Source organism: Dermochelys coriacea, chromosome 6 (genome assembly GCF_009764565.3).
Source record: "Dermochelys coriacea isolate rDerCor1 chromosome 6, rDerCor1.pri.v4, whole genome shotgun sequence".
NCBI lineage: Eukaryota > Metazoa > Chordata > Testudines > Dermochelyidae > Dermochelys > Dermochelys coriacea.
The window spans coordinates 15,821,615-15,833,951 of NC_050073.1; the positions used below are offsets into that span (position 1 = coordinate 15,821,615).

The following is a 12,337-nucleotide window of genomic DNA, read 5'->3' on the forward strand; positions in this document are numbered from 1 at the left end:
AAAGACGGGCTCTTGGCCTGGTACCTTCTGGCTACTGATGCCCATCTCTGCCCCAGAGAGAGGCCTTGGGATCCATGGAAGGTTCCCTTCTTCCTTAAGATAAGGATCTTCAACCCACTATAGGGCAAGATCACCAGACCAACCAGTGGTATCCCTTCAGCCACCTATGTTAAACACTCAGGTAGAGGACATTTGTGTTGGAGCAGGCTCAAGCAGACTCTTGTGGCTCCTCTTTCTTACACTCATGGACTTTAAGGCCAAAAGCAATCATCATGATCATCTATGCTGACAACCTGCACATTGCAGGTCACAGAACCTCACTCTCTTCTAAACTGAGTAACTGAAGTCCTCAAATCATGATTTAAAGGCAAGTTACAGAGAATCCACCATTTACACTACTTTAAACCTGCAAAAAGAAAAGGGGTACTTGTGGCACCTTAGAGACCAACAAATTTATTTGAGCATAAGCTTTCGTGAGCTACAGCTCGCTTCATTGGATGCATTCAGTGGAAAATACAGTGAGGACATTTTTACTTACACACAAACATGAAGCAATGGGTTTTATCATACACACTGTAAAGAGAGTGATCACTTAAGATGAGTTTGTTACCAGCAGGAAGGAGGAAAACCTTTTGTGGTGATAATCCAGGTGGGCCACTTCCAGCAGTTAACAAGAACCTCTGAGGAACAGTGGGGGGTGGGGTGGGGGGAGAAATAACATGGGGAAATAGTTTTACTTTGTGTAATGATCCATCCACTCCCAGTCTCTATTCAAGCCTAAGTTAATTGTATCCAGTTTGCAAATTGATTCCAATTCCACAGTCTCTTGTTGGAGTCTGTTTTTGAAGCTTTTTTTGTTTGGATAGGCACTCTCAGGTCTGTAATCGAGTGACCAGAGAGATTGAAGTGTTCTCAGACTGGTTTTTGAATGTTATAATTCTTGACGTCTGATTTGTGTCCACTCATTCTTTTACATAGAGACTGTCCAGTTTGACCAATGTACATGGCAGAGGGGCACTGCTGGCACATGATGGCATATATCACATTGGTAGATGCGCAGGTGAACAAGCCTCTGATAGTGTGGCTGATGTGATTAGGCCCTCTGATGGTGTCCCCTGAATAGATATGTTGTCAGAGTTAGCAATGGACTTTGTTGCAAGGATATATTCCTGGGTTAGTGGTTCTGTTGTATGGTGTGTGGTTGCTGGGGAGTATTTGCTTCAGGATGGGGGGCTGTCTGTAAGCAAGGACTGGCGTTTCTCCCAAGATCTGTGAGAGTGAGGGGTCGTCCTTCAGGATAGGTTGTAGATCCTTGATAGGGCTGAAGGTGATGGCGAGTAGCGTTCTGTTATTTTCTTTGTTGAGCCTGTCCTGTAGTAGGTGACTTCTGGGTACTCTTCTGGCTCTGTCAATCTGTTTCTTCACTTCAGCAGGTGGGTATTGTAGTTGTAAGAATGCTGGTTAGAGATCTTGTAGGTGTTTGTCTCTGTCTGAGGGGTTGGAGCAAATGCAGTTATATTGTAGAGCTTGGATATAGACAATGGATGGTGTGGTGTGGTCTAGATGAAAGATGAGGCATGTAGGTAGGAATAGCGGTCAGTAGGTTTCCAGATTAGGGTGGTGGTTATGTGACCGTCGCTTATTAGCACCGTAGTGTCCAGGAAGTGGATCTCTTGTGTGGACTGATCCAGGCTGAGGTTGATGGTGGGATGGAAATTGTTGAAATCATGGTGGAATTCCTCAAGGGCTTCTTTTCCATGGGTCCAGATGTCGTCAATGTAGCGCAAGTAGAGTAGGGGCATTAGGGGACGAGAGCTGAGGAAGCGTTGTTCTAAGTTGGACATAAAAATGTTGGCATACTGTGGGGCCATGCGGGTACCCATCACAGTGCCGCTGATTTGAAGGTATACATTGTCCCCAAATGTGAAATAGTTATGGGTCAGGACAAAGTCACAAAGTTCAGCCACCAGGTTAGCCGTGACAGTATCGGGGATACTGTTCCTGACGGCTTGTAGTCCATCTGTGTGGAACGTTGGTGTAGACGGCTTCTACATCCATAGTGGCTGGGATGGTGTTTTTAGGAAGATCACCGATGGATTGTAGTTTCCTCAGGAAGTCGGTGGTATCTCAAAGATAGCTGGGAGTGCTGTAGCGTAGGGCCTGAGGAGGGAGTCTACATAGCCAGACAATCCTGCTGTCAGGGTGCCAATGCCTGAGATGATAGGGCGTCCAGGATTTCCAGGTTTATGGATCTTGGGTAGCAGATAGAATACCCCAGGTTTGGGCTCCAGGGGTGTCTGTGCAGATTTGTTCTTGTGCTTTTTCAGGGAGTTTCTTGAGCAAATGCTGTTTCTTTTGGTAATCCTAAGTGGGATCAGAGGGTAATGGCTTGTAGAAAGTGGTGTTGGAGAGCTGCCTAGTAGCCTTTTGTTCATATTCTGACCTATTCATGATGACGACAGCACCTCCTTTGTCAGCCTTTTTGATTATGATGTCAGTTGTTTCTGAGGCTGTGGATGGCATTGTGTTCTGCATGGCTGAGGTTATGGGGCAAGTGATGCTGTTTTTCCACAATTTCAGCCTGTGCACGTCAGTGGAAGCACTCTATGTAGAAGTCCAGTCTGTTTCGACCTTCAGGAGGAGTCCACCCAGAATCCTTCTTTTTGTAATCTTAGTAGGAAGGTCTCTGTGGGTTAGTATGTAGTTCAGAGGCGTCAAAAATAGGATTCTAGGTCATCACAGAACTGTATCTTGTTTGTGGGGGTGGAGGGGCAGAAGGAGAGGCCCCGAGATAGGACAGATTCTTCTGCTGGGCTAAGAGTATAGTTGGATAGATTAACAATATTGCTGGGTGGGTTAAGGGAACCACTGTTGTGGCCCCTTGTGGCATGTAGTTTAGATTGGTGTCCTTTTTCGTTTGTAGAGAAGCAAAGTGTGTGTGTGTTTGAAGTCCAGCCACGAGGCAGTTTGTGTGGAAGGTTGGTTCTTTATGAGAGTATCCAGTTTTGAGAGCTCATTCTTAATCTTTCCCTGTTTGCTGTAGAGGATGTTGATCAGGTGGTTCTGCAGTTTCTTTGAGTGTGTGGCACAAACTGTCAGCATAGTCTGTGTGGTATGTAGATTGCAATGGATTTTTTTTTCCTTCAGTCCTTTTTTGGTATGATGTCAGTCTGTTTGCATTTGGAGAGGAAGATGTCTGTCTATCTGAGTTTTTTCATGAAGTTGATAGATTTCCACTCCATACAGCTAAATTCAGTGCCTTGCATAATGACAGGTTTCAGAGTAGCAGCCGTGTTAGTCTGTATTTGCAAAAAGAAAAGGAGTACTTAGAATCATAAAGTATCAGGGTTGGAAGGGACCTCAGGAGGTCATCTAGTCCAACCCCCTGCTCAAAGCAGGACCAATCCCCAATTTTTGCCCCAGATCCCTAAATGGCCCCCTCAAGGACTGAACTCGCAACCCTGGGTTTTCAAACCCCTGAGCTATCCCTACTTGTGGCACCTTAGAGACTAACAAATTTATTTGAGCATAAGCTTTTGTGAGCTACAGCTCACTTCATTGGATGCATGTCATGCATGTTGTTTCTTCCCCCCCCACTGTTCCTCAGATGTTCTTGTTAACTGCTGAAAATGGCCAGCCTTGATTATCACCAAGATTTTCCTTCTCCTCCCTCCCCCCCTTCCTGCTGGTAATAGCTCATCTTAAGTGATCACTCTCCTTACAGCGTGTATGATAAAACCCATTGTTTCATGGGGGCGGGGGGGGTGTGTAAAAAATCTCCTAACTGTATTTTCCACTGAATGCATCCGATGAAGTGAGCTGTAGCTCACGAAAGCTTATGCTCAAATACATTTGTTAGTCTCTAAGGTGTCACAAGTACTCATTTTCTTTTTGCAAATACAGACTAACATGGCTGCTACTCTGAAACTTGTCTTTAAACCTGCAAGTGACTCGTGCCCCATGTTGTAGAGGAAGACAAGAGTCTCTGCCAATCTAACCTGGGGGAAATTCCTTCCTGGCCCCATATAAGGCGATCAGTTAGACCCTGAGCATGTGGGCAAGACTCCAACAGCCAGACACCTCTGGAAAAACTTCTGTGTAGTAACTCTGAGCCCTCCCCATCTAGTGTCCCATTACCAGCCATTGGAGAGGCTTGCTGCTAGTAGTCAGATAGCTTGTAGGCAGTTGCATCATACTATCCCCTCCATGAATTTACCAAGCTCAGTCTTGAAGCTAGTTAGTTTCCCCCACTGCACCCCTTGGAAGTCTGTTCCAGAATGTCTCCTCCAATATTAGAAACCTTTGTCTAATTTCAAGCCTAAATTTGTTGGCCAGTTTATATCCATTTGCTCTTGTGTTCATTGACACTTAAATACCAGGGAGGGAGAGGAGTTTGTATCCCTTTGATCTATTTATAGAGAGCAATCATATCTCCCCTCAGCCTCCTTTTTGTTAGACTAAACAAGCCAAGCTCCCTGAGTCTCCTCTCATAAGGCAAGTTTTCTGTTCCTCAGATCATTCTAGTAGCCCTTCTCTGCACTGTTCCGTTTCAAATTCATCTTTCTTAAACATGGGAGATCACAACTGCATACAGTATTCCAGATTACACTACAGTACTAGATGCTCCCTCCCTGGTGCCCGAAGACTTCAAGGCACAACAAAATGCTCCCTCCCTGGTGCCCGAAGACTTCAAGGCACAACAAAGTCTCCTGAGATGAATGGCTTCACTTTGGGAGTACAGATTGGGTTTGTGCAGGAGAATATCCACAAACTAGTGGATGTTCTTCAGTCCTCAACCCCAGGGAAAAAGCGTTCCATGTTGATGAAGAAGCACTATGGAAGCCTGCCACGGCTTTGTGGACACTCCAGCTTCTTTGAGGCTGACAGTAAACAGGGACAAGAGTTATGTCCCTTTGTTCATAAAAACAACCCTCTGCATTCTTCCCCTACTTTGTTAGCTGTGACAATGGCCAATGAGAGATTGTCAGGGGAGGTTCAGGTCTACCCCCAAGGACAAAGAAGCTAAGAGGTTGGATATTAGGGGATGGAAGATCTATTTGACCGCCTTTGCAAATGTACATTGTGAATTAGCAGATATGCCTCTCTAAATAGAACTTTGTGAGTGGGACTGTAGAACCAAGTTCAGACAAGTCACTTGAATCCTCTAGGGAGTTCAAAGCTTTTATTGAGGAGGGCTGTAGCTCATGAAAGCTTATGCTCTAATAAATGTTAGTCTCTAAGGTGCCACGGGTACTCCTTTTCTTTTTGCGAATACAGACTAACACGGCTGCTACTCTGAAATCTGCTCTTTGGGAATTTATACCCAAGCCTCCAAAAACATCATTTTTCTGGATCAACAGCAGTACAACCCTCAGCAGTATTTCAGAGTGACCATACCAACCAAGATTCCTCTTGAACAGGAAATCTGGCATCTCAGGAGAAGATCTTCTGGGTCTAGATTTACCCAGCCAGCCTCTTCTCCCCCCCTCAATTTTTAGGCAGGCAGCCTATTTGATGTGTACATTGAGAATATCATACGACTGGCAAAGGTTTCAACCCAATCTTAGTTGGAAAAAGGTATCTTGCTTCTACAGTGCTTGGGAAGCAATAATGGTGGACAGATGGCTCCTAAGCACTTTGGGATTGGGTTAAACAATTCAGTTCTCTCCCTCCCATCCCCCCCTTCTTCCCCCCAACACTGTCCCTTTTCAGGGACCTCTCTCCTGAATTAATGCTGATAGAGCAGGTCCAAACCCTATCTGCTTTATGGGTGTTAGAGAAGATTCCTCATTGGAAAAGGATTTTATTCCTAGTACTTCTTGATCTCTACCCTTAGACTTGAGGGGAGGGGAGGAATGACACATCTTCAATCTCCAGAGTCTCAACCAATACATAGTGTATCAAATTCCACATGGTTACATTGGCTGTTGTTTTTCCTGCTCTGAATCATGACTAGTTTGCTGATCGTTCTCCAGGATGCTTATTTCTACAAGGCGAGTTCTCCCAAGCCACAGAAAGTTCTTGAGATTCCTCATCACTGGCTAACATTACCAGTGCACAGTTCTCCCTTTTGGCCTGTTATCTGCCTCAGGTGCCTTTGCCAAATGCATGACTGTGTTGGGGCCTAAGGAGGGAAACTTTGTATTTCCATACTTGGAGATTGGCCAGTCACATCCACTTAATGCTGGCCCTTTTTGATTTGTCTGGTACTGATCCTCAACAAAGAAGACTACTTTGAACCCAACTCCAAAAAATCAAATTGGGGCTCCACTAGAATCTATGAATTCGAGGATCTTTCTCCCATGCCAGTTCCAGATAAATCACCTCTGCCTGGAACTCCATTTGCATCTTTCTACCAGTCTTCATATGCTTGAGGTTACTGGGGCGCATGCACTTCGTGCGGCAATGTGTCTTTGCCTTCAGCTCTTGCTTCAGTTTGTCACCCCAGTTGCCAGTGACTGGGCTGCCTTGTAGAGGTCCCTCCAGAGATATTAGACTCCCTTCCATGGTGGATGGAGCAGGACAGTGTCAGTCTGTCCATCCTCCACCAGCAAGAACGTTGGTCATTGATGTCCCCAATAGGTTAGGGAGCATATCTTGGTGTAGTTAAAGGTTCGGAGTTTGATCAGAACAGAAAGCAGACTCATGTCAATGTTGAAACTTTGAGCAATATTCAACGCATGCCACAGGGTTTGGGACCAGATCAAGGAAACAGCAGCTAACAATTCAGACAATGTTACCAGTGTATTATGTGAACAAGCAGGGAGGAGACAGCTCTGTCAGGAAGCAAAGTTCTGGTACGTCTGTATCAAGGAAGATACCATGCCCACACCAACTCACTTGTCACCAGCCACCTCAGCAGCATTTTCTCAGACAACCACAAATGGTCCCTAAAGTGTACTGAGGCCCACTTTCTGAATATGCAGTATTCCCATCGACTGATCCATACACAAGTAAGGACAACAGGAAATGTCAGTTCAGTTCCTAAGCAGGGCTCAGTCCAGGGGCCCCAACTGATTTCTTCCATCTGCACTGGGGACTGAACCTGATGTGCCTCTTCCACATCCCTCTGACCTTTTTATCAAAAAGCTCAAAATTAACAACGCCAAATTAATTCTGATTGCACCAGCATGGCCAAGGCAATGTTGGAGTGAAGTTGGAAAACCATCAACTTGACTTCGCAAATTTCTCCCTCTTCTTCCAGTCTTGCTGTCTGAACTTCATGGCCAAGTTATTCATCTGGTATTGGACAGTCTGCACCTGACTGTATGGGTCCTGCATGGCTAGATGAGGAGAGTGCTCACAAGGGGTTGGTTTTCTACTACTAAGCAGAATTTCCCTAAGTGGAAACTGTTTTCCAGTATGAAGACAAATTCAGCCCATGTCTGCTCAGATTCAAGACTTTTTGGACTATTTTTGCTATATTTGAAATCTTCAGGCCTACCTCTTGGCTCACTGAAGGTTTGCTTAGCTGTGATCTTAGCTTTCCATTCTCCCATCCAAGGAAAGTTTGATGTTGAGCCCTATGATGATGGGTTTCTGAAGGGTATTGTCCATCAAAGAAATGGTGCTGTTGTGGGACCTTAGTATGGTGCTGGCAGCACTGAGCCTGCCATTTGAGCAGATAGCAACACAATCATAGGCTCTCCTCTCCCAAAAGATTGCCTTCCTGGTAACTGTAACATCTACTAGACTTGCTTGTTGTGATGGCAAATCCTCCATGTGATCAGTCCTTCAAGGACATAGGGTGTGGCCCTAAAGCCACTAAGTTCCTTTTTCTTCCCCCATCCCCCATGATATGTTTCACCTCAAGTTATTTACTTAACCAAACCACATTCAAGGGCAGAGGAGCAGTCTCCATACCTTAAGTGGTGGGAGGTGGTGCTTTGCATTCTGTTGAGGACTAAATTTTGTTCTCACCTTGGCTCTTAGTATTGTCTGGAGACTGGTCAGCCTTTCGTCTGTTCAGCAGTCAGACTTTCCAAGTAGATAAGTTACCGTAGGCTGTGGAATGGCTCAGATGACACTCCCACAGTCAGTGCGCTCATTGGATGAGCACTCAAGCAACATCCCTTGTTAAGTGTCTCCAGTGAAAATTTGCAGGACTGCAACACTGTCTTCCATGCATATCTTTTAGACATTATACTATCACCACAGTATCAAGGCCTGATGAAACCTTGGGAAGGTAGTTTTACAGTCTCTATTTAAATAAATTCCAAGCCCCACCTCCTATGAGTACTGCATGCGAGTCACCAGAGTGGAATACACATCTGCAACAAGTCAAGAAAAGACAGTTATCTGTATTGTAACTGTTCTTTGAGAGAGTGCAGATATGTATTCCATGACCTGCCCTCCTTGTCCTTTGTACTGAAGTCTCCAGCCTGGCATTTTCGTGCAAAGAAACCTGAGGGAGCTCAGGGTGGTGCTGTCCTTGTAGCCATGGGAGGGGCTTTGACAAAAGGGCATGATCACTGCTCCCTACAAGTACTGCTAGACAAAGTTCTCTGACTTCGCTTCGGTGCACTAGGTGTGCTCATACCTGAGTGGAATACACATCTGCACCCACATTTCGAAGAAACATTACAATACACGAATGAGTCTTTTTTTCAATATAATTACATTGTTCCTTAAATATTAACCATTACGCATCTTGCAATAAGTTAAGTTTCAGTGGAGACCTCATGCTACCCTTCATGGATAAATATCCATGAAAGTGGTATTTAAGATGTGGTGAGGTCAAGTGTGACAGGAGTTGCTTGTAAAGAACAGTGAACACTTTGCCAGTAGGCACCAATGGGCCTCTCATAATTTTCATTGGCTAAAGTTTCCTCCTGAAGCTGTAATGCTGCATGGCTTTCATATTAAAACTTCTTGTATTGAGCAACCTTTTTTTCTTTTTTTGCTGTCATAAAAAAACCTAAATCAGTTAGTCTCAGAATTTAAAAACTCATCCTAAACAAACTTTCACTATGGGAGCTTTGCGCTCTTAAGTATACTAAATTTAACTCTTTTGTGTAAACCTTGATTTTATGCAGGGTGCAGAAGCCATGGTACTGGAGAGTGTTATGTTTGCCATTCTTGCAGAGCGAAATCTTGGCCCGAAGCTGTATGGAATCTTTCCACAAGGCCGATTAGAGGAATTCATTCCAGTGAGTCACATTCATGATTAGTCAACAGGCTAGTAGCTGTAAGATGTTGTAATTGAACATGACCAGGGCGTCTTTGGACTGTATACAAAAGCAGAGGTGTGGGAATGAAATATTTGGCACTTGTAACTGTTAGCCTTAATTTGTTGCTATAACTAGACTTCCTGACTCTAATTATAATCTCTTTTGGGGGGGGAGGGATGATGTCTATAAAAATTTCTTCTCCAGCTGTAGTTTTACGTTGAATCATAATAAATAGACTGAAACAAGCTTGAGAGCAGCTGTTCTGTTAACAATCAAAAGAATGGCACAAAAAGATTTGTTTTTATTCTCTTCAATGACACACTTAATGTATCCCCTGGACTCTTTTCCAAGTGTATAAGACTTCAGGTGGGACTTGGCCCTCTGACCTTATAGGACAGAAGATCAGAGGCTACCAAATGAATACTTAATAGATATTCCAGTTAACTTAAACTTCTTCCCAAATATAATTGTGCTGAACTTTCATGAAACAATTTAAACTTTGATTCTGTTACTTGAAATTTATTGAGTGATATTCATGTTTCTCTGTTCTTATCAACTCTTCCAAGTGTGCTTTATTTTGTTACAGAGCAGAAAATTAGATACAGAAGAATTAGGCTTACCTGATATATCTGCAGAAATAGCTGAGAAAATGGCCAGGTTTCATGGTATGAAAATGCCATTTAATAAAGAACCTAAATGGCTTTTTGGGACAATGGAAAAGTAAGTCTTCTCACTTTTATTGTAAAGTTTATGAAACTGGGGTGGGGGGGTAGGAAGAAAGCAACCAATGACCTTCTTAATAGGTAGAAGTCTTGCTGTTCTAGAGGGTCTCGTCTGTAAACTGGCAGGTATTTTGTAAGGATGAAGGCTTGCTGTCTATAAGCAGCTCTTATCTGGGGAGTCCAGAAGACTTTTTTTTTTTTTTTTTTTTTCCCCCCCGAAGTTTCAATTTGGTGCATCTTGATTTTGAAATCGTACGTATTTTTTTTTAAGATTAAACTAAAAGGTCTCAACTGTAGTATAATTAGCATTCTAACATTGGAATATTAATTGTACTCAAACTTGGTACACTGTTTTTACAACTTTATTTTTTGGGTAGGTATCTAAACCAAGTATTGAGGATTAAGTTTACCAGAGAATCCAGGATTAGAAAATTTAACAAAATCCTCAGTTACAATCTTCCCCAGGAAATGAAAAGCCTAAGGTAAGATTTTAGCTTCTTTGCTACTATTTTACATTAACTTATTAATTACCACTCACCCTAGACAAGTGTGTATATGTATTGAATTCAGAGAACTGTATTAACTTACATTTTGAGATCAAAGGGATATGGTTCCCATAGCCTCCACAACTGTCCCTTGTTTGTACATGCTTGCAAACAGATACAATGGCGCATTCAGTAATAGCGTGCTGAGTTGGTTGTAGTGTAGAGCCTTACCTCTGAGTGTTCTGATTGCTGTGCCCTTAAATTCTCAGCCTACATGCAGCATTAAAATGTAGGTTTTGTCAGGAATACTTTGAAACCTGGACTTCATGCAACAAAAAACAAGTTTTACATTTAGCTGTGTCTAGAAACTTTTTTGTCTTAATTAGCTCTTTGTTGGCCCCTTGTTTTTCAGATCTATGCTTGAAGCTACTTTATCGCCAGTTGTCTTTTGCCACAATGACTGCCAAGAAGGTAGGATGACACTACTTTGGCAACTAGGTTAATACTGCAGTGCTAAGAGCAGCCTTTGATTATTTCTTGGTTGATTTCTACTAATGCTGTTTTGGGCTATATATCTACTCAATCCTGTGAACTCTGACACCTTATATTATGATTGGTTGAGTTGTGGGATGGGTAGGGATTTGACAAGCTTGTTACAAATTAAATATAGGTATCCCGTTGCCTTCACATGTTGCTTTCCTGTTTTTGTCAAAAGGAATGCCAGGATTCTTGAGTGACTTTTTTTTTTTTACTTAGAAGTATTGTCTGAATTTTTATCAAAACAACTCCAGTGATTCTGCTCACTACATAGTTGTGTTTTCTCAAAACTCTTCAGGTAATGTCTTGCTCTTGGAAGGCAGAGAGGATTCTGAAAAACAAAAGCTAATGCTTATTGACTTTGAATACAGCAGCTATAATTACAGGTAAACTGTTCCAAACATAGCAAGATTTTCCTGTTTGGCAGGGTTGGCGTGTCTTTAAATAAACTACAGTAAAAGGAAATGCTAATAAAACTCTTCTAAATCTAATCTCTTCCAATGAGTTGTATTTCTCTGAATTACATTCTGTCTTGCCTTTGATTCACCAAAACTGAAGGCCAAAAGCTCTGAGCACAAGCCAAATTGACAGTCTCACAGGTGACTAAATCAATGTATCTGAAATCTAATTCATCTGCAGAAGTCTGAAAAGATGGACTGCTGCAGTTCAGTTCACATAATATTTGGCTTGTGATAGCATGCCTCCTAGACATGACTTTTCCCCCATAAATGGAGCAGAAAAGTGAATAAAATCTCTTTAGAAAATGCAAGTAATCTCTCTATTAATCAGAAAGATGTGATCATTAGTGTAACAGCTAAGTAATGTGTCTGAAATCTTTATTGCATACCTTAAAAATTCTCCTTTTATCTTAATTACTTCCACTGTCCTGGCTTTTATTACCAAAACCTTTTCCTAGCACTGTAGTTTGCTGCTTTTCTTCTGAAATTAGTTCTTGCAGCAACCTTGTTTTTAGCACAGAAGATCTGTTTTGTTACTCTGTTCTGAGGCAACTTCAAAGAACTTTCTCACCTACGGCCACCTACATGCATTTTTCTTAAATACAGAGTTACTGGTGTTCTAAATGTATCCAAGTGCAGCATAAGCTTCCACTTCCTGTACATGAACATATGTGGAATTAACTCATTTAGCAATTTTTGTAAACATAAAGACTCTTGCTACTTTGCTTTCCTTTCTCATGACCCTCTTGTCGAATTCCTTTCCTCCTATGTGTGCAAGGATTCTCTTAGGATGTTACAGGACTATTCAAATGCCTTCTTCATTCAGCATCTTTCTGATCTAGACTTAGTAATATCATATATCAGTCTTTGCCAAGTTGAAAAGTATGCTTTAAATGTACTACTCCATTAAACTTTATCACAACAGAAACTTAATTGAACTCAAAATGCCAGTGGAGTATTAGCCA

General features: G+C 42.5%; 1 protein-coding gene across 1 annotated transcript in view; it reads left to right on the plus strand.

The window, feature by feature from the left end:
• Positions 1-12,337, plus strand: part of CHKA (choline kinase alpha) — a 42,581-nt gene that overhangs the window by 25,058 nt on the left and 5,186 nt on the right. Inside the window, exons 4-8 of the mRNA XM_038406988.2 lie at positions 9,036-9,149; positions 9,757-9,890; positions 10,270-10,374; positions 10,790-10,848; positions 11,213-11,300. Of these exons, the coding sequence (XP_038262916.1) occupies positions 9,036-9,149; positions 9,757-9,890; positions 10,270-10,374; positions 10,790-10,848; positions 11,213-11,300 (500 nt within the window). The remainder of the gene's footprint in view (positions 1-9,035; positions 9,150-9,756; positions 9,891-10,269; positions 10,375-10,789; positions 10,849-11,212; positions 11,301-12,337) is intronic.